The sequence below is a fragment of the Alternaria triticimaculans genome, assembly GCF_023758025.1.
Source record: "Alternaria triticimaculans strain BMP 0046 chromosome Unknown scaffold_14, whole genome shotgun sequence".
NCBI classification, from domain to species: Eukaryota; Fungi; Ascomycota; class Dothideomycetes; order Pleosporales; family Pleosporaceae; genus Alternaria; species Alternaria triticimaculans.
In genome coordinates this window covers 452,617-474,730 of record NW_026055971.1, presented here as the reverse complement: position 1 = coordinate 474,730, position 22,114 = coordinate 452,617, and the positions used below count along the sequence as shown (strand labels likewise).

Below are 22,114 nucleotides of genomic sequence, written 5' to 3'. Positions count from 1 at the left end.
CATGTATATTCGCCTATGAACTTACGACTGCTTTCGTACAATACATTCACTTGTCTGTGGTCGATACTCAACCACGAAATTGTACCTTCTCAGACTGCTTCGTCCAACCCATTCGTACCACCAATATGCGGGCTCTTCGCTACTATGGGACCGAGGACATGCGTCTGGAATACGACGTTCCAGAGCCGACATGTGATGCCCATCAAGTGAAGATTCGACCTTCCTTTTGTGGGATCTGCGGGTCTGACCTGCACTTCTACTGCATACCGGATGCTCTTCCTTTCAAAGACACGCCTCATCCGATCACCGGCGAGACATGGCCTGTAACTCTCGGGCATGAGTTTTCTGGGGACATCGTCGAGGTCGGAGCGCAGGTGCGCAAAGGTCTCAAGGTTGGAGACAGAGTGGCCGTTCAGCCCACCATTTGCTGCAAGCAGTGCGTTTCGTGCAAAGGCGGCTTTACCAATTGTTGCGATTCGTTTGGGTTCGTGGGAATCATGGGTTGGGGAGGTGGATTATCGGATCGGGTGTGTTTAGATGCGCAATTCGTATTCAAACTGCCTGAGAAGATAACGTCAGAAATCGGAGGTAAGACAGTCGGCAAGCTCACTGAGGTAGGGAAGGACACTGACAGGTTGGCGTAGCTTTGGTCGAACCGCTTGCAGTTGCTTGGCATGCTGTCGAACAGTCGGCCGCCAAAGCAGGGGACAACGTCTTGGTTATCGGCGCCGGCCCGATTGGTTTGGCCATTCTCCAATGCCTGAAGGCCTTGAACACTGCCCAGGTGATAGTTGCAGAAGTTGCTCAGAATCGAAGGGACTTAGCTCTACATTTTGGAGCTGCGGCGGCGATCGATCCGACGGACGAAGACATGGTCTCCAGATGCAAGATGCTGTGCAATGTGCCAAGGCCCTGATGTTGCTTTTGACTGCGCTGGAGTAGCTGCCAGTATCAAGTCTGCGTGTTTATCAGTTCGAAGCAGGGGCACGGTGGTGAATGTTGCCCAGTGGGGCAAAGAGATCCCCTTCAACCCGGACTATCTCTTGGTTGGAGAAAAGAGGCTGGTCACAGGTAAGCCATCACGCAAAACCATTGCGATGATTCGAAACCTTGCTGACTTGTTCCGAGCGCTGAGTTACACCAGTGAGGATTTTGAGCGAGTTATTGACGCGCTGGATAAAGGAACGATCGATGCGGAGAAGATGATCACGCGTACAATCTCGATGGACAGAGTGGTGGAAGATGGTATTCTCGCGCTGCTACACGAGAAGGAGAAACACATCAAGATACTCGTCGACGTCAGAAAGTAGGGGTACTGCTGTCGGATAGTAAGGTTGATGGCATGAAGGCAGGAACGTCCGACGCGTGAATGACGCGTGACAGGAAAGCGGGGACGGGTGGCGAGCACGGGCCATGATACCGCCAAGATCTTCACGCCGGTCGCTTCCTCTCGACGTTCTCTACTTTCCCTTGCAAAGGCTGATCTCTAGTGGACCTACGAGATGCTATGGCTGGAGCGATGTATATAGCCGGTCGTTTGAGCCTTGTCGTCAGCATGGTAACATTGGATCTGCGCAGCCGACTGTCCAGATACCTCCGAAGTTTCCTGTCAAGCGTTGGATCGACCTTTGCGACTGTCTCCAGACTCAAGTTCGCACCATCTACTGGCAATACGGCTTGGTGACATGAACAAGTGGTAGCGGTGAACAGTGGGACTCGTTTGTGATTATTCCTCAGGTCGTGTGATCGTTACTAGGATCTAAGAGAGCTAACAGCTCAAGTAGCTATACCGATGTTTCCTCGATGTCTATGAAGAGACTCCTGATCTCCTTCGCTTGCATCTCCGGTTATGGTTTCCTGCAAATCCGATTCATCAGCGCGATGCTGCAGCCCCATCGGTTTGAGCCACAGGTTGCTCGTATCATCGTCTAGCCGCTCGAACCCGTCGTCGCTGACAGCTTTCGGCCCACTGGACTTAGACTCAGCATTCGAGGACTTCTTCTTCCCCGACGCGTGAGGTGTTGCTGCGGACCGACCAAGAAGTGGATGCATCAGAGGCACGCATGCGAGGACTACGGCGAGGCATGGCTCCAGGCCACTGAAGATATTGGCTTTGGGGATCGTATAGGTAATGTCGGTAAAGTCCATGCTGGACAGGACGGAGATGCGGAAGGCGCTGACGATACAGGTACTGCTTCGGTTAGATCAGAGCTGACGACAGGATCTCATTTCGACTCACAAAGTACCCAGGCCGAAAACGGCGACGAGAGTCACTCTTTTGTACGTCGCCATTTGCAGTTGATACAACGGACGCATGGGCAGAAGAAGCACCATGACGTCGGTGACCAAGTTGATGACTCCGGTAATCGTGAATGAGATGACTTGATCGCCACAGCTTCCTCCAGGAATTGATTTGTCCCAATTGTAGGCGAAAGGTCGGCAAATCAGACAGCCAGCGAGGATGGTTGCGATTGTCCAAGCAACGATGATGGACATGGTCACGTAGGAGCTCCAAACCACCCATCGAATCGGAAAGATCAAGATATAGAGAGACAGAATCGAAATCTTGGTACAGCTAAGACTCAGAACCCACAGAAACTGCAGGGGTATGATGAGCTGCGAGAGCTTGGTGATAGGTTCGAGGCCGTACGCTACTACGATGTCCTGGACGTGATCGTAGCCAATGCCGGCATGGAAGACTCCGGTAACACTGACAGATTGCAGCCCGATAGCGAAAATCTGCAAAGTGTTAGTAGTGTTGGCGATATCCGGAGCTGAATTTCTTACACAGGCGGCAATGATGAAGTAGTCGGCAATTGTCCATCTTTTGTGAGCAATCGCGTGAGCAATCAGTCGTAGGGTGACGGCCAGTGCAGCAAGAATTGAGAAGCTGAATGCGACACCCAGTACTGCTCTCTGGTCATGAGTTCGAATAGGAAATGTGGTGGTCATGTTGTCGTGCAGATCCCGATGCAACACTCTGGTGTGCGACTCACGCGCCGACGTCTGTATCGTCGCAGGCTCGGAGGTGTATAAACAAGCTGGTCCACCGCGGGAAGATCGATCTTGGGGAGGAGCTGGGCATATGAGCTGCCGACCTCCCCGCGCGAAGCCTTGCATTTCTGTTTGCGCACCCCATGTCTTTTCCCGCGCTGATCAACATACCCCTTAGCTTAGGATTCCAACAAGAAATCCTTCGCAGGCCTGAAGAGCCGTTCCTCACCCGACGTGCCGGCTCAGGCGTTCACCCACGGCACTAAAGCCGTGACAGCGGCCCCATCCGGCTAGGCTTTGGGGCATATCCTGTGCGGTGTCGTATTCTCGTTGCTGATAGGACGCGTGACCTGCCTTTCCTCTTGTACAAGACCTGTGCAAACAGGTTCTCCCATCCGAGCCTGCCCACTACGCTTCAGGCCCTGGGGAGGGCGGGCTACCGTGTAAAAACCGGATAAAGCGTGTGCCGCGACGCGAACGGTTTCGCCCTGCATACCCGAGCAGATCTATATCAGAGCCTCTCAGCCCACGCGCGCACGCAGCGCTCAGTTGATGTGTAATGCGATGCTGTCCGGGGAACGTTTCGGGTCTTCCGATTTTGATCACGTCAGTGATGGCGGCATCTGTCATGGGAGTCTAGTCGTAAGAAGAAGAGCCCATCACGCGCAATACGAGGGCATGGCGCCGAGACACTGCCGTCCAGATCCGAACAAGCTGTTATCACGATTTCGGGGCTTCATACGCGAAAGGTGGCCGTTGTTGCCAAGTGCCGGCTGGGCTAACTTGTTTTGGACATGGCTCCAGGAACAATCCACTTGAGTAATGCCGTGCATGCACGTATCCGCCATTCTGGACACCTACAAGTGGTTGTGTCGCCCACAGCTTTCGTGGGTTGCTCCTCCAGCCATGTCCAGCCTTGTCGTGACCGTCCTTCTGGCCGTGAGTGCCCTGACCGCACTTTACCTTTACACCAACAAGAGCAGAGATGCATCCGAGAAGCCCCTCCTCAAGCTGCCGCTCATTGGTGATCTCCACAGCTCGCCAATCGAGAAACCATTGGTAAACTGGAGCGCCTGGTCCAAACAACACGGCCCGATTACAGTTCCGAAACTGTTTGGAATTGTGCCCATCGTCGTGCTCAACTCGTACGAGGCCGTCACTGAACTCTTCAGTCGTCGTAGCCAATGGTACAGCAACCGACCGGCCTCAGTGAGCATGGAGATGATCACTGGGGCTGGGCCAGGTCGTTCTCGATTCACGCTGATGCACGACTATGACGATCACCTTAAACTACACCACCGCATTCTTTCACCAAGTCTTGGTGCGCCGGCGGCAAGCAAGTATCAGCCTCTTATGGAACTCGAAGCTAAGCAACTGCTCTTCGATCTCATCGCTGCCTTGGAGAAGTCTAAAGATGGTTCCACAATCACCACGAAGACGATATATCCTCTGCTCGAGCGGACCCAGTCCAGTGTCATCCTTGCCCTCCATTACGGTCTCCGCATACCCAAGTTCGAAGAGCCAATCCTGCACGAAGTCATTGCAATCCAAGCGAAGGTCACACATCTGGCCGCGAATCCGCAGCTCCCGGATCTTATGCCAGTCCTTCGACACTTGCCTACTCTTATCTCCCCGTGGCAGCAGTATGCTGACAAGCTTTACGCGGCTCAGGTTAAGCTCTACATGCGCCTCTTCCGCCATGGCAGAGATGCGCCAGGCTGGAACGCGACAAAGCAAGCAATCGCATCCGCACCGAAATATGCTCCCACCGACTCGCCAGTATCCGATCTTGACCTTGCCTTCACACTCGCGACATCTATTCAGGGTGGTATGGAAACGTCCCCTCGTCAGATTCTCTGGCTCTTTGTCGCAGCAATGCACAATCCCGAGATTATGACCCGTGCGCATGAAGTACTAGACAAAGTCGTTGGCAGAGAGCGCCTTCCTACATTCTCAGATCGGCACGACCTCGCCTACGTTGACGCTATAGCACATGAATTATTCAGATGGCGACCCATATCTCCTGGTTCTATTCCGCGCCGTGCTGATCGCGCGGATGAGTTCGCTGGCGTGAAGATTGCCAAGGGTGTGACCATCATGGCGAACGCGTGGGCCATCGGCCGCGACGAGGCAGTCTTCGATCCTTCGCTTGGTGATGCACAGGAATTTGTTCCTGAGCGCTGGTTGCGTGATGGGAAGGTCCGCGGTGATCTGCCACTCCCTGTGTTTGGCCAAGGTCGAAGGATATGTCAAGGAAAGCGTGTCGCTACTGACGGAACATTCATGAATATCGCAAATCTGCTATGGGCGTTTGATGTGGAAGCCATACAGGGAGAAGAGGTGGATCCATGGCAAATGATAGTCGTTGGCTTCATGACTGAGCCAAGGCCATTTAGGTTCCGTCTGAAGCCTCGAGGACCATGGGTGTTGGATGCGGTGAGGAGGGAGTGGGAAAGTACCGAGAAAAGTCTAGAAGGAGTGATGGGCACCGCGAACGACGTCGAGAATTAGCATCCATGCCTAGTTTGGTCTGCCTCCTTCGTACTTGATCACTATACCGGAGTCGAACGTCGTCCCATCAGAGCAGTCCGGGCTTACAGGGCCGAACACGATGCCTGCAGCGACCCAGCTTCCCCGATAGACTCGCCGTTGAATGCCGGCGAATTAGCGTATCTGCTGGTCCGATAGTTCTTGGACCCTGGATCATGTATAGGCGTTCGCCTTAGATAGCTCAGTATATGGAGAGGTTACATCCACTGAAACCACGCTTCCCCTTTATCCTGAGACCCATCATGACCCAGAGTTTGCGCGGCTCCGTAGTCTCGTTATTGGATGCAAGGTATTGCGAAGATTTTCATCGATATCTGCGCGCCGCTGACCGGTGCCATCCCATGATCGTCTTTGGCCAGAGAGGTCTCGACTGCTGAGTCGTGGTTACGGCCCGATCCCGTTCCTCGCCAATCATGACCTTGCGGTGAGACAAGGGAAGGAGAATCAGCCTAGCCATGTCATGCGTGTGGGTGCGCGAGCAAAACTTGCGTGCGGGACACCTTGGCGAATTGAGTGAGGCCTGAAGATATCGGGTTGCAGCAAATGGAGCCCTCGGGTTTGATGGGCATTGCTAGTGTGCGTTGTGGCAATGCAAACGCACATTACTCATGTGCATGCTGTAACCTACCTCATAGCAGCGCCATTTAGTAATCTGGCATACAATGCTGGCTTCGCAAAGATGTTGCCGATGACCACATTGCGCTGTTGCGATATCCACTGTGTATTGAAACGTTATCATATTGGTTCGGAAAAAGACCCACGGAGAGAAACCGAGCCGTTCCGTAACGGGAGACCTAGGTAATGGCGTAACGACCTGGAGCGTCGTAGCTGGCTTGCGAAGCACCTAGCAGCAGTAGCAAAACTTAAAGTAATAGGCTTTCCATTATACACGGCTGTCGGAGGCGGTGAATCTGCAGTAATGGATAGTAGCCCTGGGGGTATCCAATCCGCGACAGCCCTGAACGGCTTGTGTACGCCTTGCCTCTCAGCACTCGATGCAACGCGGGTGCTCTGGATCCAATGCAGGTTGCACTCGTGTGTTGACCTTGCATGCAAACTCCGTTGTCGGTCTCTTGAAGCTGTGGAAGGAACTTCACTGTAAGAAGCGGCTGCGCTGCGCTGGGCCACAGGAAATTGATCGATGACGACAGAGTCACGTGATGCGACCTAGCGTGTTCTGCACCTGCCTAGGTACTGTCGCTGCAACATCGACTGTTCAAGTCCGCTCATTGACCCCTCCTGCATTCATCCTCGCACCACATTGTCCGCCTGTTCTGTTGTACGCGCCAATGATCTAATCTCGCCTCTCACAATCTGGAAACCTCGATCGTTATGTTGAGCTTCCGCGTACGCGTCGCTGGGCGTGCAGATCCCGACGCGTCGCAAAGTTTCGTCAAGCGCATTGATGACGTATCGTTCAGATTCCCGGAACAGCCAGCCGTCCACAAGTGTAGCGAACGTAGCTCATTTGCAACTCCCTGGCTTTCGAAATTGATAGTCATTCTCTATCAGACTGCAACTGTCTATGGTATCGCATATGCCTCTCCGTCGGCGTCCTAGTTGTCGTACACTTTTCCCACGTAGATGGCACAAACGGGAACATTGTGCGATCTCGGTTTCAATAAATTTCCATGCTTTTGGAGAACCCCTTATTCCTCGGACGCCACCCGGTGGCGTTTGTCCTTTGCTTGTCGATCTACCCTGATTTATCGATGTCAGTGTATCCGCAAGCAGAACTGTCTCGAAGACGTACCTTAGATAGTACTGTCCTCCCTTGAAGTGCGCCTGCGCGTGCCCGGCTCAGATGAAAAGGTTGTCCCCAGCCGTTAATATTACCCGGGTCTTCTCCGGTATCGCAATAGTTTCCTCGTCCTCCTTTATTCGCTGCCCACCGGGGCCATTCATTACGGACAGACACTGCTGGATGTGCAGCTCATCCCGAAACACCATCTCTCCTACTGCATCCCAATCCATATCCTGGGGAGACCCGACAAGTACAACTGGCGCATCAGGATCCGCTTTTGCTCTGCTTGATGTGACAGCACCCAGTCGGTCTCCGGCCCCAGTCTTGACGCGTATTACATAGCGCAACCTGTAAGACTGCGGGGGATGCATCTCGAAGACCTCCTTGATCAAAGGCAGATGAGTTTCCTCCATGTACGACTGGAAATGCTCCGGGGTGACTTCTGGGCGACGGGAATAGAAACAAAGAACTGATACCGTCATGGTGTCGGTTCGTAGTGTCGGCAGCAAATCTCTGCTTTTCGATTCGACAGTTATAACAGAAAGAGGTTAAGGTGCGTGTGGTAGTAGAATGCTGTGGACAATAGAAAAGCTGAAGTTTATGGCAGAGAAGAAGCGGCTTGGGGCTTGTCCGAGTCAACAAATCACACACGGCTTCTCAGGAGCTAGATGAGATCTGCTTATCTTCAATGGACAACGATGCCCTATGGGTGGGACTACAACACACCTTGACCGTGTCGAAGCCTTGCACGGATAACAAGACGAATTCGGCGATTGCGACAACGTTGCGCCCTGTTGGGAAGGGTGGGTTGTGGGTCGGTGGACAACGTTTCGCGCCGGAGCCATTTCCGGCAGCAGGGTCCCGTCCTCATTCGCTTTGCGATGTTCCCCTTACTTTCGACTTCCCATGCTGAAGTGTGGCTGTTGATATACGTGCAGCTTTCACATTGTGCCGCGTAAGGCAATAGGTATACCAAGGAAGTGCGCGGGATGCCACACTGGTGAAACGCCCTCCCGTCATCTCAGTGGCTGGTTGTTGATGCGGGGCGTCGCGACTACCCCTTCACGTGAACTACAACACCCCTTGCAGAAGGTATCGTCGGAACTGTCTTTTTGAGTCTGCACACGAATCAGTGGGGGAAACTATCCCGACGCGCACTGTTCATGGGCATGCTCAGGTGATGGTCAAGAAAGTGCCGTGTAAGCGCTGCAGGACCGGAGTCCTTATAGCTGGTAAGGGCAAAAGCTCCATGACCCTTGTATGTTCGAGAAGTCGGCTAATAACAAGATCGGTGCTCACTCGGAACCAGTTCTCTGAGGCGATGGCCTTTTGCGAGCGGGATTTTTGATTTTCGCATAGCAATGTTGATCATTGCAGCGTCTCGAGCGGTACCCCGCAGCGCAAGGAGCGTCGGGCAATCTTACACCGAAGTGTCCGTCCATACAGAACCGTATGCTCCAAGCATCGCCAACGGGACGGACCGCATATCCGAACGCCAATATGGTTCCTAGTAGTATGGAATGTCGAGAGAAGAACATCAGACGTCAATCACGACATCATCGTCGGACTGTCCTATACTTTGTCGTGAGCGCCTACATTCGAAGACGACGCAAACATGAAGTTTCGTGATGGTATGAGCCTCGCAGCCTGTGAAATGTTGCCGCTAATGATCGTACAGGTATGTGGCTGGTCAATGACCAGTTCACAGTTCAGCATGCTGAAGAAGTCTATACTGTCACGCCTCGGGAAGACAACAAGGCGGTCACTTTGTTATGTCCTAGCAGGAAGATCTTCACCAGAGGCGATACCTTGAATCTGAGCACCATATCCGTCGAGATCGAAGCCCAGTTCGACGGCGTCATCTCTCTCGAAGCGACACACTTCGCTGGTGCCAGGCGAATGGGACCAGACTTTGACTTGTACCCGGCAGGCAAGCCGGAGTGCAAAGGCGAGATCTTGAAGCAAAAGAAAGGAACCACGGTCACTTCAGGGGGACTAAGCGCGACCATTAGCTCTGATGAGCATACCTTCGACATCAAATTCCATGCCACTGACGAATCTAAAACATTGACTTCTCTTCTCCACCGGAGCGTCGGACTAGCGTACTCACCCGCCCTCAGCACCCCCAAGAGTGTGGAGGATCTTGCTGCTTATAAACATTACATGTTCACTCAGACCGAACTCAGTGTCGGCGAGACTATCCACGGTTTAGGTGAACGTTTTGGTGCATGGAACAAGATTGGTCAAAATGTTGAAGTTTGGAACGAAGACGGAGGTACGTCTAGCGAGCAGGCTTACAAGAACGTATCGTTCTGGCTCAGCTCAAGGGGTTACGGCGTCTTTATCGACACACCCGATAAGATTGATATGGAGATTGGTAGCGAACGATGCTCAAGATTGCAGACTACAGTTGAAGGGCAACGCTTGAAATGGTGAGCATCGCGAGTAACTCGATTGATCTCCTGGCTAACTTCCAAGGTATCTCATTTATGGACCAAGCCCCAAAGAAGTACTTACCAAGTACTCCATTCTTACTGGCAAGTCGAATAGGGTTCCGGCGTGGTCATACGGCCTCTGGCTCAGCACATCATTTACGACTTCCTACGATGAGCAGACCGTCCGCCATTTCGTTGAAAAGATGTCAGATTCCAAGATACCAGTCGAAGTATTCCATTTCGACTGCTTTTGGCTGCGCGCTTTCCACTGGTGCGACTTTATCTGGGATCCAGAGAGCTTCTCCGACCCTGCTGGTCAGATCAAGCGCATGAAAGATGATGGACTCATCAACAAAGTCAGTGTCTGGACTAATCCTTACATCGGCCAAGCAAGTCCTGTGTTCAAATATGCGGCTGAGAAAGGCTATCTGCTCAAGAAGACGAACGGAGACGTGTGGCAGTGGGACCTCTGGCAGACTGGCATGGGTATTGTAGACTTTACAAATCCCGAGGCTTGCGACTGGTTCCGCGAGTGCATGGGAAAGCTCTTCGACGTGGGTGTCAGCTCCATCAAAACGGACTTTGGTGAGCGCATACCAACGAAGAACGTCCAATGGCACGACAAGAGCGTGGATCCAAGCCGCATGCACAACTACTACGCCTTCATCTACAACAAACTTGTCTACGAGGCAGTACAAAAGCGGGAGGGCGAGCACGAAGCCATACTGTTTGCGCGCACAGCCTGCGCAGGATCGCAACGCTTTCCGCTTCATTGGGGCGGCGACTGCGAATCAACACCCGCTGCGCTTTCTGAGTCAGTGCGTGGTGGCCTGAGCCTTGGGCTTGCATCCTTCGCGTTCTGGACGAGCGACATTGGTGGCTTTGAGGGCAAACCGCCACCCTGGATCTATAAGCGCTGGGTTGCATTTGGTCTGCTCAACTCGCATAGTCGACTCCATGGCTCGAACTCGTATCGCGTGCCATGGTTAGTCGACGATTCATCGGAAGAGCCCGAAAACTGCACTGAGGTCCTCCGACACTGGGTGCAGCTCAAGCGCAGCCTCATGCCATATCTGTTCGCGCAGGCGGAAGAGAGCGTTGCTAATGGATGGCCTACCAGCGTCCGCGCGACGGCTCTAGAGTTTCCAGATGACCCAACATCCTGGTATGTGGACCGCCAATTCTTTGTTGGCAGTCAGATCCTCGCTGCCCCGGTCTTCGAGGAACACAGTAGCGTTGAATACTACCTGCCACCAGGTCGTTGGTTCAGCTTCTGGGACGGTAAAGAAATGCAGGGCGGTCGATGGATCAAAGAGAAGTATAGCTTCCTCCAATTACCGTTGTTTGTTAGGGAAGGCACTGTTCTCGTGCTCGGGCAAGCAGAGGGCGAAGGCGGCTTTGGTTATGACTGGCTCGCTACCGGTGGTGAGGTTAGACTTTATGGTGTGAAGGAAGGTGACAAAGCGACTTTGGTGGATACCAAGGGTGATCAGAAGGGTGTCTTGGAGGTCAGCGCCGATGGTGAGCTCAAAGGTATGGATGTTCTAGGTGGAGACTGGAAGGTCTCGAAGCTAGGATAGGCTCGCATTCCGGCCATCATGAGGGGTCATGTATCCCGCACTTGTTCACGGCCAGTCTCAACGGCCATGAGCGTAAAGCAGAGCCGCTGCAACGGTCGTACATCAGCGAAGCGAGCTAGTGGGGGCTTCATTCATTGGCGGAAATTCAACATGCCTCCCCGCACGCTACTGTACCCCAACATCCTTCCACTTGTTCCCCGGGTTTTATGGCAGCAAGATCAGCAAATACTTGTCCGCCAGCAGACATGTTTAAAGTCTATGCGGGATCGCACCGTGGAAACTAGGCGCGAACTTCCGGTTAAATGCTTGTTACGCGAGGCTGGCCTGAAGATGTAACATGACCAGCATGCGTCGATGGCGTGGGCACCCAGTTGCCCGGGGCAATATATACCTGCAGCGACAGCGCGTTGAAAAGGACTGTCACCCACAAGTTCCAGCCTTCCGTGCAAGCATCGCTGATCTGATCGGCCAAGGTAGCAACCATGGGTCTCATCTTCAACATTGCCCTCGCCGTCTTCGCTGGCACGGGCAGCTTCCTCTTCGGATATGACTCCGGAGTAATGACCATTGTCATCCAATCACCCAACTTCCTCGCCTTCTTCGACACAGAGAAGACATCGCCGATTATAGGAGCCATCAATGCGACGTTTTCAGGCGGAGCGTTTTTCGGTTCGCTGATGTACGTGGATGTCTCTTGTGTAGAGAAGCTGGCATGTACTGACGAATAGTAGGGGAGGTTTTACTATGGATAGGTTCGGTCGCAGGAAGACGATCATGATCGGAGCCCTGATAAACCTAATCGGAGCTATACTCCAATGCGCCGCCCAGGACCTCGCCATGATACTCGTCGGACGAATCTTGGCTGGATGGGCAGTAGGTCTAATGTCCATGTCCGTACCCATCTACCAAACCGAATGCGCCCACCCCAAAACGCGAGGTCAGTCCTTCCAAATCAACCCAAACTTCCAATACTAACAAAACCCAGGTCTAATCACCGGTCTCACGCAGCAAATGATCGGCGTGGGTTTCATCGTCTCCACCTGGATCGGTTACGGCGCCTCGAAAGTACCCGCAACAAACTCCTTCTCCTGGCGCTTCCCCCTCGCTTTCCAATGCTTACCCTGTTTGATCATCATCTGCGGTATGCTCTTCTTCCCTGAATCGCCGCGTTACCTGGTCGAGATCGATCGTGCAGACGACGCACTGAAGGTGCTTCGTAAGTTGCACTACAATGGTAGCAACGACGACTGGATCCAAAGCGAGTTCAATGAAATCAAGTTGACTATCGATGCTGAGAAGGCGATCACGGCGCCCGGATGGAAGGTCATGTTTACTGTTCCGGTGTGGCGGAAGAGGCTTATGCATGCTACGCTTGTTCAGGTGTTTACGCAGATGACTGGGTACGTTCTCTATCAGTTCGGTGATCTAGTCATACTAACGTGATTTCAGTATTAACGTTATCGGTTACTACTCCACCATTCTCTACGAGAACCTCGGTATTGTCGGCGACCGCAACCTCCTCGTTACAAGCATCTACAACATCGTCGGCCCCGTATTCAACCTCTTCTTCATCGTCTTCCTCCTCGATCGCGTTGGCCGCAAGAAGCCCCTTCTCTTCGGCACCATTGGTATCTCCATTGCCCTCATCTGCGAGGCGATCATCGGATCTCAGGTCGAAGGTGCCACAGGATCCCGAAGAGACTCGCTATCTGCCGCTGGCGTCTTCTTCTTGTTCCTGGTATCTTGCATCTTCTCAATGTCTTTCGGCCCAATTTCTTGGGTATACGCCAGTGAGATTCTCCCGCTGAGTATCCGTGGACGCGGTTCTGCTTTCGCTACTGGATTTGGTAACTGGCTTGTGGGAACTGTGTGGAGTCAGGTGTCGCCCATCGGGCTGGGTGAGATTACTTACAAGTTTTACTTCATCTTTGTGGCTTTCAATCTCTGCGTCACGTTCCCGACTATCTGGTTCGTGTTCAAGGTACGTAATTTCCCGGAAGGACTCGTTGGAGAAATTCATGCTGACCAATCTTGTAGGAAACGAAGCAGCTCACACTTGAGGAGATCGACCTGCTATTCGGCGATCGTGCGCTTGGCACGCTTCCTGATAACTTGGACGATAAGCAGCGGATCATAGAACTGGAGAGGATTGATGCTGCGAAGAAGAAGCTCGCCGGCAACCAAGTTACGGCTGTGCATTAGATTGAGGTGTGTGGAGAGGTCGGAGTCTCCGGGCTTGCCATGCCGATCGCATGGACGAGCTGAGAATGCTAAATGGGTTGCTTGAGCTTGCCGAATACAGATATATTATCGCCATCGACCGGTGCTGATTTCCTCAGCCTGCCGTGTAATGTAAAGCTAGAGTCCCCTCATAATGTCGTCAATAGTGACAGGTTTCCGTACCGCGTTCGAGAATCCTTCATGAAAGGATACCCATATCCTCCCCACATCACCTTGCATCTCCCCACTGTCTTGCTTCCTCTTCGCTTCTTTCCTGCTCTTATCCGTTTCTACAATCACCCTGCCAAAGAAGTCGCGTTTCACGGCCTTCTTGCTGGCTTCAGCGACCTTTTCTTCCGTCGTCTTCTCTTCCTTCTTGCTGGCCTCGATCTCCTCCTCGTATTCATCCATACCACCGCGGCGCTTGCGGTTGGCATGTTCACGAAGAGCGGATTCTTTGCGCCATTCTTGTTCCAAGACGCTGCGGACTGCGTAGCGCCCTTTGTCGTCTTTCCTGCCGGCAAGTGTTTCAAAAGTTGCCAGAACGTCCAAAGCGGGCTCCATGCGCCAGACGAAGCCAGCATTTCTGTTCGCCACGTCTTCGGTCTCGATTCGTGACTTTTCGAACCGAATGCCAGTGGCTGTCATTGCTTCTACAGCCTTCTTCACAAGTTCCTTTTCAGATGCTTTGCGGACGGAGGCAGTGGCAAAGGACTTTGACCCCGATGCACCAGTATTGACGAGGACAGGTTTGACGTCTGGTGACAACATACGTAAGACGTAAGGTATGAGCTCCATGGCCATCTCCTCTGGACTTCGGAACATGCGCGTCAACGGTAGACTAAGACTTGTCTGCAGCGCCATCAACTGACTCCTGCTAGCCTTGGTCTGCTCCAAAGCTGCAAAGCTTGCGCCCGGTCCCGAGAAAGGTGCTGGCTGTGCATCTAGGTCTGCTACGGGGTTTGCAGATGATCGGATAGGCGAAGCGAAGAGGTTGTGGAAGGCAAGGACAGAGTTCGACAGATATGGTGCTAGTTCCCATTCCTGAGATCCGTGAACGGCCGAGTTGATTGTGTCATGGAAGTACAACCATTCGTATGCAGCAGATGGTTTGCTGAGAAGAGTATCGTCTTGAAACGGCTTCTCGGGATAGGCAGTGAAGCAGTCTGTTCAGTGTTAGTATTTGATGAGGCCGTGATATGAGGTGAGACATACCTGTCACGATGCGATCGCAATCCCCGCTCGTATCGACCATCTCCCGAAGACGATCCATAGCTCTCCGTTTGCCTGCTTCAGCAACTCCGATCACACCGCTCTTGGCCCTCGCGGCTGCCGATTTTGCATCGGTCGTCTCAGCTTGCTTCGGGAAGCCAGCACCCTCACGGAACACACGGTCGACAACGTCTTTTGCACCGCCTCTCCCCAGGCTTCGAGCGGCTCCACCACCATGTCGCAAGTCGCCAATGAGGTTGTCTTCTATCCACTTCCGCGATAGATGGGGCCTCTCCTTGGACTTCACATCGTGTGATGATCGTAACCGAGCTGCTATCCATTCGGCCACCACCATAACGCCACGTATGTCTCCTTCGCCAGTGCCACTGCCCGTCCCGCCCTCTTTCTTTGTGCTGACACCCCACGTAGCTTCGCAGAGACGGCGCACGCCATCCGAATCGCATTGGATGCCTTCCTTGCCGAAGATCTCCTGCATGCGCGAGACGACCATGTTGAGGGCAGGCTTACGGATATGCACAATCTCAGCCATTGAGGACTGTCGCAGTGGCCGCAGCGAAGGGTGGTAGAGGTCGTTGCAGATAAGGATGAGTGGTCGCAAGAGTCTGAAGTTGTCACCCTTCTTCTTCTTGGTGCCCGCTGTTGACTGCTGCTGACCGATTGCCTTTGTGTTTCGCTCGTCCAGATTTATCAAGTCGATAAGTGCCTTGACGAAGCCACCTTCGCCTGAGCCTCCGCTGCCAACGACACCATCTACTTCATCGACCACAACGCATACTGGCTTTCCAGCTTTTCGCACCTTGCCGTTCACGGTGCTGGTATTGACACCGCGGACATTCTCAGTTCCCACCATATCTCGAATGCGGCCTTTGACGACGGCTCCGCTGCGCTCGTCCGAAGCGTTGATTTCCTGTACTTCATAACCTGCCTGTCGTGCGCAGACATGAGCCAAGGTTGTCTTTCCGAGCCCCGGAGGCCCAGTCAGCAGCAAAATCTTGCGGTGTCTCTGTTCGTCTTCCTGGAACCCGTCCTTTGCTTTCTTGGGCTTCGCTTTGCCCGAACCGGGGAATACGATTGGGTCCCACGCCTTCAGCCACCGCAACACAGATCGATGTGTACGTTCGTCTCCCACTAAGTCTGTGAACTTCTTCGCTCGGTACTTCTCAGTCCACATGAGTGTACGATTGGTCTTTCCATTTTTGGCCACTGGCTGCTCGATCGACGGTTGTGCTGCTAGGTCAAGCTTCTTCAGAGACGCATTCATGGCCTTCTCCTGATCAAGCGCCTTCGCCTCGTCCATGAGCTGATGAATATTGAGACCATAGTAACTCGTCCGGGCCTTTCCTTCCACGGGTTCGGATCGTGCTGCAATGATCTCTTCGTACGTCTGGGTCTCGCGTTGGGCCTTCTTGCCTATATGAAAGGCCTTCCCCAACGCGTTACGGGCCAGAACGCCCGGTGCAGATTGTGCTGAAGTTGGCTGATGTGATGTGTGCGGCCGCTTTACCGGCGATTGTGATTGTGACTTGAAGCTGTAGTTGTCTAGATCGTCTACCGGTATCGATTCGGGGTCTGCAAACTCGTCCTGGCTCGCAGGGGGCGTGTAGTCTGCTAAACCTTCCGGAACAGCTGGGAGGTCTTTGATGCTGCTGACAGCCCTTCGCTTCAACGTGTGTTCCTTCAGGGCCGCAATGTCTTCTTCATCGTCGGAGTCGTCCAAAAAGCCTCCAATCTTGCGTGTTGCATTGTTGTTTGGCACATCTTTGAGTGGCTCTCGTGCGTCTTCTGGGCGCTTCCTCTTCTTCGGCGAGGGCGGCTGTGGCATCGATGAGCTCGGCGGGTATGCGATGGGTGACGAAATGAGCGGCATTTCGAAAGTCGGAGGCGACGAAGGGAATGTTGTGATCTCAATTGAAGGTTGTGTAGGGAGGCGCTTGACTGGTGACTGCTTCTGGCGCTTTGCAGGCGTGTCTGGTGGGATTAGTACCAGTTAAAGCGCGCGTACACGCTGGAAGTACCAGTTGGTCCTTCTCCTTCACTCCTGAATATATCCGCTACGTTCCAGGCGCGATGCTGTATGACGATGCCGGCACTATTCTTCTTTGCCGTGTCTTCGGCTATGCAGTCGTGCAATGCGTCTAGTTCGTCGGAATGCGAGGACGGAGCGGGCGCGTTGTCGAGGAATTCAAATTCGGAATGTAGTAGCGCGGGGTCAAAAGAGGACGGAATGCCAGGTGAGTAGCTACTCATTGGTTCTGGCAGGTGTCATGGTTGGAGTTGGAGGAGACGCGGGTGCGGAGATCTAAAGTGCGTGGGACGCGTCCAGATGTCGCGTTGGAGCGCGTTTTGCCGCTAACCGCTTTCGCTTTCGTCCCATGCAATCGACTGGCTTGCCCACGATGCTTGACAGCAATTTTGTCCCGCAGCAATATGTTGATCAACCACACCACGCTATCTTACTTTCAGACTTTGATGTTTGTTACGACCTGAATTTGCGGTTCGTTAATCTTGCTGTGTTCGTCTTTTCGAACACCCTCCATCCTCACAAGAGCTTCAATCTGCCCCTCGCACAATGCACTACGCTCCACATCCTTAGCGCTTTCTACGCGTACAAGACACCTGAGCAGTTAGGAAGTAAACTTTGTACTCTCCAGTATTCGCGAGGAGTCAAATCGGAGTCATACCCCGCCCCACTTTTGTCACCTTGGTGAATGGATCAGCCCGACTTCCAACTACTCTTTTTCTATTCGACGTCGGAATATTCTGCTAACACGAGGTCAGAACGGGCTGGAACAGAAGCAGTAGCAGTGATATGTCTATTAGTTCTCAAAATTTACATCAAGCAGCAACTGCCAAAAGCTGCTTGGCGCAGCGGAAGCGCGCCGGGCTCATAACCCGGAGGACCTCGGATCGAAACCGAGAGCAGCTACATGTTGTGCATGTTTCTTTTATTTTTGCTAGACCTTTGCTCAGGTAGTTGATCACCTACATCCCTAGGCCGGGTTAAGCAACTCCTTTTTGCTACCCCCTTCGTTCATAGTACTAATAGATTGCTTCCATCAGGGTCAGGATATACAAACATGTGTAGGGGTAACCATCTTACTCGTGAGATTATAGACTTTGTAACATACCACTGCTTCATTCTATAGCGACTTCGCTTTCTTTTGATGCAACACATAAACTATTCTGACGTGCTTTAGATACAGGATGCTCTTGATGTTTAGGCACCACAGGAAGCTAGGTAGATAGAAAGTTATATGGACAATAAATCTAAACCCCTAATTACGTTCCGACCTTCTCAATCAATACTACATCAAGTCTGAATAGTGGCCCAAGTACAGCCACTGTCTTCCTCCCATCCCCTCCAAACCCTCTCGCATTGTACTTTCCACTCCTTCTCTCCAAGCTGCCTCTCCACGAATTCGACAAGGCTCATCCTTCTACTCATCCACTCCCAATATCCCCCTTCGACCCCTTCCTCCCCACCACAACTTGCCAGCCAGGCTCCAGTCTTTGCGCCCTCATCCGTATCCACCGCGACATACCTTTCCGTCATTTTGAGAACGGCGAAAAGAGGGTTGCTCAACCATGTTTTCCAAGAGACGGCGAATTTGCCGAAGATAGGCGTAGACGTAAACCCAGGACTAAAGGAGTGCGCCGAGCGTTGGTTGTGTGGGGTGGAGTCGAAGCGTCGCTGGAGGAGAGCGGCGAAGAGGACTTGGTGTGCTTTCGAGAGCGCGTATGATTGAAGGGTAGTTGTTCCTATACCAAGGTACGCTTTTGCCTTTCCCATGAGCCTTTGCATAATGCCGCCCTCATCACCAGTCGTCTTTGCTGTCATGCCTTCTAGATTTGGGCGCATCAGAGTTTCTGCCGCAGCATAGTGCCCAGTGCTACTCGTGAAAACGACTCTCGCCTTCTCGCCTAGATATCCTTCGAGCAGGTTCGTCATCAAGAAGCTGCCAAGGAAGTTCGTAACAAGAACCACGTCGCGGCCTTTCTCATCCTTAGTCCTCGAGCCGTCAGGTGGCCCCGCTATCCCAGCATTATGGCAAAGCATATCAATCTTCTTGCCCTCCTCTTTCCACTTCTCACAGAACCGACGTACGCTTTCTAGATCCCCAACATCGAGTTTCCAGCAAAACACCCTTTTGCTAGCCTCGGAACCGATTTGCGAAACGATGGAAGCCACGGCTGCATCGCCTTTTTCGAGATTGCGGCAGGCGAGATACACGACTGCACCTTGTTTTGCTAGCGCAGTCGCGATCGAGAGACCGATGCCGCTATTTGCACCTGTTACTATGGCATTTTGCCCTTGTAGGTCGCGACGCGGAGGGCGCTGAGGTGTGTAGAGGCGTGCGAAGATGATTGTAAACATAGCCTTTGCCATGGAGGTGTAGAAGCTGAGGTAGTCGGATAGCGGCGCCATGTTGGAGTTTCACGATGCTAGGGTTATTGTTGCGAGAATGATCGTCTGGGATGATGCGAAATTAGATCTCGCAGGGTAAACACTGGCGCATGCTACCTGCCTTGAGTCTATGTACAGGCGGAGTGCAGCACCGCCAAGGTTAGGTACTCAGGTCATGACGCGTACATTGGATACGAGGCAGTCGCAACTTCCTGTCTAGATCACGTTGGGAGATTCTGTACCAAGCACGATGGCTTCGCCTTGGATGGTTGAGTGATGAGACGCATGGTATGACGCATTGTGATGGATTGTGCGAGTGGACAAGTGGGGTTGCGTTGCTGAAAACGGCTAGCTTTGCGCTCGCTTCCCGTCGCTGCAAGAAGGCTGACAGCTTGGAAGACGGCTACACCAAAACAGCGAATAATCTCGCATCATGAGACTGTTCGCAGGATTTCACGTGCAAAGTGGTGCTGCATGCATAATGAGTTGGAAAAGCTAGGCTGTACCTTGCTCAGCCGTTGGCCAAGCGTATTGTTTGCTAGGTGTACTGGTTGAAGTCAACTGTGACTGCGTAGAAGCAACAACGCGACGAATTATGGATATGACCCGTTCACAGCTGACGATGTGCTGTCAAACTATGACGCAGAATCGAACGGCCGTGGTTGGAGCGGCGGAATGTGAGGGCACCGTTGACGTACGGTGTTTGCGTCTTGAAGAGGGGTGCATCATAACTCGCTAATCGAAGACACGGGAATTGAGATGTTGAAGATAAGTAAACAAAATCAGAGTGACGTTGCAAGCAAAAAGGACGCGTGATAACACTCAGAACCCTCAGCTCGCCCTGATCTCCCACATCTTCGAAATAATCGCTGAAATGACCGAGAACAAGACCCCAGAAACGCACTGCCAATTGCCGCAAGCGAACACCACAGAAGCCACGTTGTGCCGGACAGACTCCGCAGCCGCAGTCAGTCCGACCGTTTCCTCCCAAGACCTCGATTCAGAGATATCTAAAGCCACACATCAAGTCCAGCTCATCGAGTTTCTCGGTGCGCATCAGCGATCTATCAAATACGCATCATATGCTATCGAACAGGCCCTTCGTGGAAAACAATCGAACCGGATGAGCAGCGAAGATGTTGCTAGGAGATGGCTTCATACTGCGAAGGAAGAGATTGAGAATTGGTCAAAGCAGACGAAGCAGATGGTAGATGAAGTGGAGGAAGCTGGCAGCACTAGGAGTAGCTAGACTTTGTGGGGCACCTTGGTACATACAAACTGGCAAATCTTGAGAGCAAGGCCGCTCCCGAGATCTGTATCGAGAGTTGGGACTGAATGCGTCCGCGCGTGAGGTTTTTTTGTATCAGAAGACTCCCTAAAAGCCTAAATTTAAGTCCCTTTGACATCTTGATCCAATGTAGCGTCATATATCAAGGCACTGAACTGATGAAGACACAGAATGGGTGGACATTGAAGGTTCATTGCCATTCCACGACCGAGAAGACTCAAACGAGTACCCACCGTACAAAAGGCGGGCCGAGCTGTTTTACTCATGCCGCCCTACTATCTATCGAGATGAGCTTGGAACATCTCAGGGTATCGATGACCTGAGACATGTGCCTTGCTAAGAGCTTCGTGAAGCTCTCCAGTCTCGGCTTCGGTAAGCTCTACGTACTTGGTGTTCTCCAGGACGCGCTCCACTTTGGTGGAACCAGGAATAGGCAAAACACCCTGCTGCTGTACCCAAGCAATGGCGACTTGGGCGCTGGTAGCCCCCTTCTTTTTAGCAACTTTCTCAACAGCACTAGCTAGCTCTACGTTCTTCTCGAAGTTGCCGGGCTGGAAGCGTGGGTAGAAACGGCGGAAGTCGTCCTGGGGGATATCGTCGAGAGTTTTGAACTGTCCGGTGAGCCAGCCGCGGTCGAGGGGACTGTAGCCGACGACGGGGATGCCAAGCTCGCGGCAAGTGTCGACGACGCCTGCCTCCTCTAGAGCACCTTGAGAAAACAGACTCAGTTCAATCTCAACAGCGGCGGGAGGATGTATGGCGTGAGCACGGCGGACGGTCTGAGCGTTCACCTCGCTGAGACCATAGGAGCCAATCTTGCCCTCTTCGATCAGCTCAACAAGCGCCTTGACAGTCTTCTCGATGGGCACGTTAGGGTCAACGCGCGCGGGCTCAAAGAGATCGATCGTCTTGGTACCGTCGAGCAAGGTCAGACACTCGTCAACGGAGGCTCGAATCTCCTCCGGACTAGCGGTCGGTGACTGAGTAGCTCCATCGTAAGCGCCCTTGATGCTGAGCACAACGCGCGATGCATCTTCCGGGTACTTGGTAAAGTAGTGCTTGAGGAGCTGGAGAGAATTCGCATCTGGAGGCCCGTAGAAGGTTCCCTACGAGGATGTCAGCCGATATTTGATATCAACGTTTCTGGCGCAGGTCGTACAGCGTTCCAAAAAGTGGCACCGTTCTCCAAAGCGGCCTTCATTGGCTTGATGGCCTCGTCATAAGTAATGTTACCGAAAAGCGTGAGGGCTGTGCAGATGATGTTTAGCAACTGCAACGGCGCATTGTCGTCGTCTGCATGGCAACTCACTCATCAGACCATAGCCGATGGGACCGACAGGCTTCCCAGCGATAGTCTTAGGGGCGGACGAAAAAGACATATTGCTTCCGTGTTGAAGATGAAGGCGAGATGTTTGTGAATTGAGATGAGATCTTTGTGCTAGACCAGACCAGGGCAATGAGATAGATATATTCAACATTGCTTCAATACGCGTCAGGCACCTTCTTCACCCGATTAACTCCGGCAGGGCGGCCAAGCTGACACTGGCTGAATATGCCGCGCCGGACATAAGGTACTACCCGTAATTCCGCACTGTATGTGAGTCTGACTTGCTCAATGAATGTAGTAACGTGAGACATCTCAATCAGCCCCGGCTGCGCTGGCTA

At 52.8% G+C, this 22,114-nt stretch overlaps 8 protein-coding genes and 1 non-coding gene across 9 annotated transcripts; 5 read left to right on the top strand and 4 right to left on the bottom strand.

The window, feature by feature from the left end:
• Positions 1-497: 497 nt before the first annotated feature.
• J4E78_008330 (uncharacterized protein) lies at positions 498-1,310 on the top strand (the record flags this gene model as incomplete). Its single annotated transcript, XM_049368931.1, has 3 exons — positions 498-614; positions 635-901; positions 1,008-1,310. 3 exons carry the CDS (start codon positions 498-500, stop codon positions 1,308-1,310), a joined length of 687 nt encoding a protein of 228 aa, XP_049219375.1.
• Positions 1,311-3,900: 2,590 nt separating this feature from the next.
• J4E78_008329 (uncharacterized protein) lies at positions 3,901-5,505 on the top strand (the record flags this gene model as incomplete). Its single annotated transcript, XM_049368930.1, has 1 exon — positions 3,901-5,505. One exon carries the CDS (start codon positions 3,901-3,903, stop codon positions 5,503-5,505), a length of 1,605 nt encoding a protein of 534 aa, XP_049219374.1.
• A 1,688-nt stretch (positions 5,506-7,193) lies between these two features.
• Positions 7,194-7,770, bottom strand: J4E78_008328 (uncharacterized protein; the record flags this gene model as incomplete). The annotated part of the gene is made up of 3 exons (XM_049368929.1): positions 7,194-7,245; positions 7,298-7,329; positions 7,381-7,770. The coding sequence occupies 3 exons, from the start codon at positions 7,768-7,770 to the stop codon at positions 7,194-7,196; spliced, it is 474 nt and encodes a 157-aa protein (XP_049219373.1).
• A 1,133-nt stretch (positions 7,771-8,903) lies between these two features.
• Positions 8,904-11,303, top strand: J4E78_008327 (uncharacterized protein; the record flags this gene model as incomplete). The annotated part of the gene is made up of 3 exons (XM_049368928.1): positions 8,904-8,919; positions 8,967-9,720; positions 9,767-11,303. 3 exons carry the CDS (start codon positions 8,904-8,906, stop codon positions 11,301-11,303), a joined length of 2,307 nt encoding a protein of 768 aa, XP_049219372.1.
• Positions 11,304-11,785: 482 nt separating this feature from the next.
• Positions 11,786-13,505, top strand: J4E78_008326 (uncharacterized protein; the record flags this gene model as incomplete). The annotated part of the gene is made up of 5 exons (XM_049368927.1): positions 11,786-11,982; positions 12,035-12,240; positions 12,289-12,703; positions 12,753-13,284; positions 13,341-13,505. 5 exons carry the CDS (start codon positions 11,786-11,788, stop codon positions 13,503-13,505), a joined length of 1,515 nt encoding a protein of 504 aa, XP_049219371.1.
• Positions 13,506-13,661: 156 nt separating this feature from the next.
• On the bottom strand, positions 13,662-17,003 carry J4E78_008325 (uncharacterized protein; the record flags this gene model as incomplete). The annotated part of the gene is made up of 3 exons (XM_049368926.1): positions 13,662-14,689; positions 14,739-16,724; positions 16,772-17,003. 3 exons carry the CDS (start codon positions 17,001-17,003, stop codon positions 13,662-13,664), a joined length of 3,246 nt encoding a protein of 1,081 aa, XP_049219370.1.
• A 607-nt stretch (positions 17,004-17,610) lies between these two features.
• J4E78_008324 lies at positions 17,611-17,682 on the top strand. Its single transcript has one exon. It is a non-coding gene; the product is annotated as a tRNA-Met (tRNA).
• A 384-nt stretch (positions 17,683-18,066) lies between these two features.
• On the bottom strand, positions 18,067-19,182 carry J4E78_008323 (uncharacterized protein; the record flags this gene model as incomplete). The annotated part of the gene is made up of 1 exon (XM_049368925.1): positions 18,067-19,182. The coding sequence occupies one exon, from the start codon at positions 19,180-19,182 to the stop codon at positions 18,067-18,069; it is 1,116 nt and encodes a 371-aa protein (XP_049219369.1).
• Positions 19,183-20,724: 1,542 nt separating this feature from the next.
• J4E78_008322 (uncharacterized protein) lies at positions 20,725-21,828 on the bottom strand (the record flags this gene model as incomplete). The annotated part of the gene is made up of 3 exons (XM_049368924.1): positions 20,725-21,555; positions 21,609-21,697; positions 21,759-21,828. The coding sequence occupies 3 exons, from the start codon at positions 21,826-21,828 to the stop codon at positions 20,725-20,727; spliced, it is 990 nt and encodes a 329-aa protein (XP_049219368.1).
• Positions 21,829-22,114: the final 286 nt, after the last annotated feature.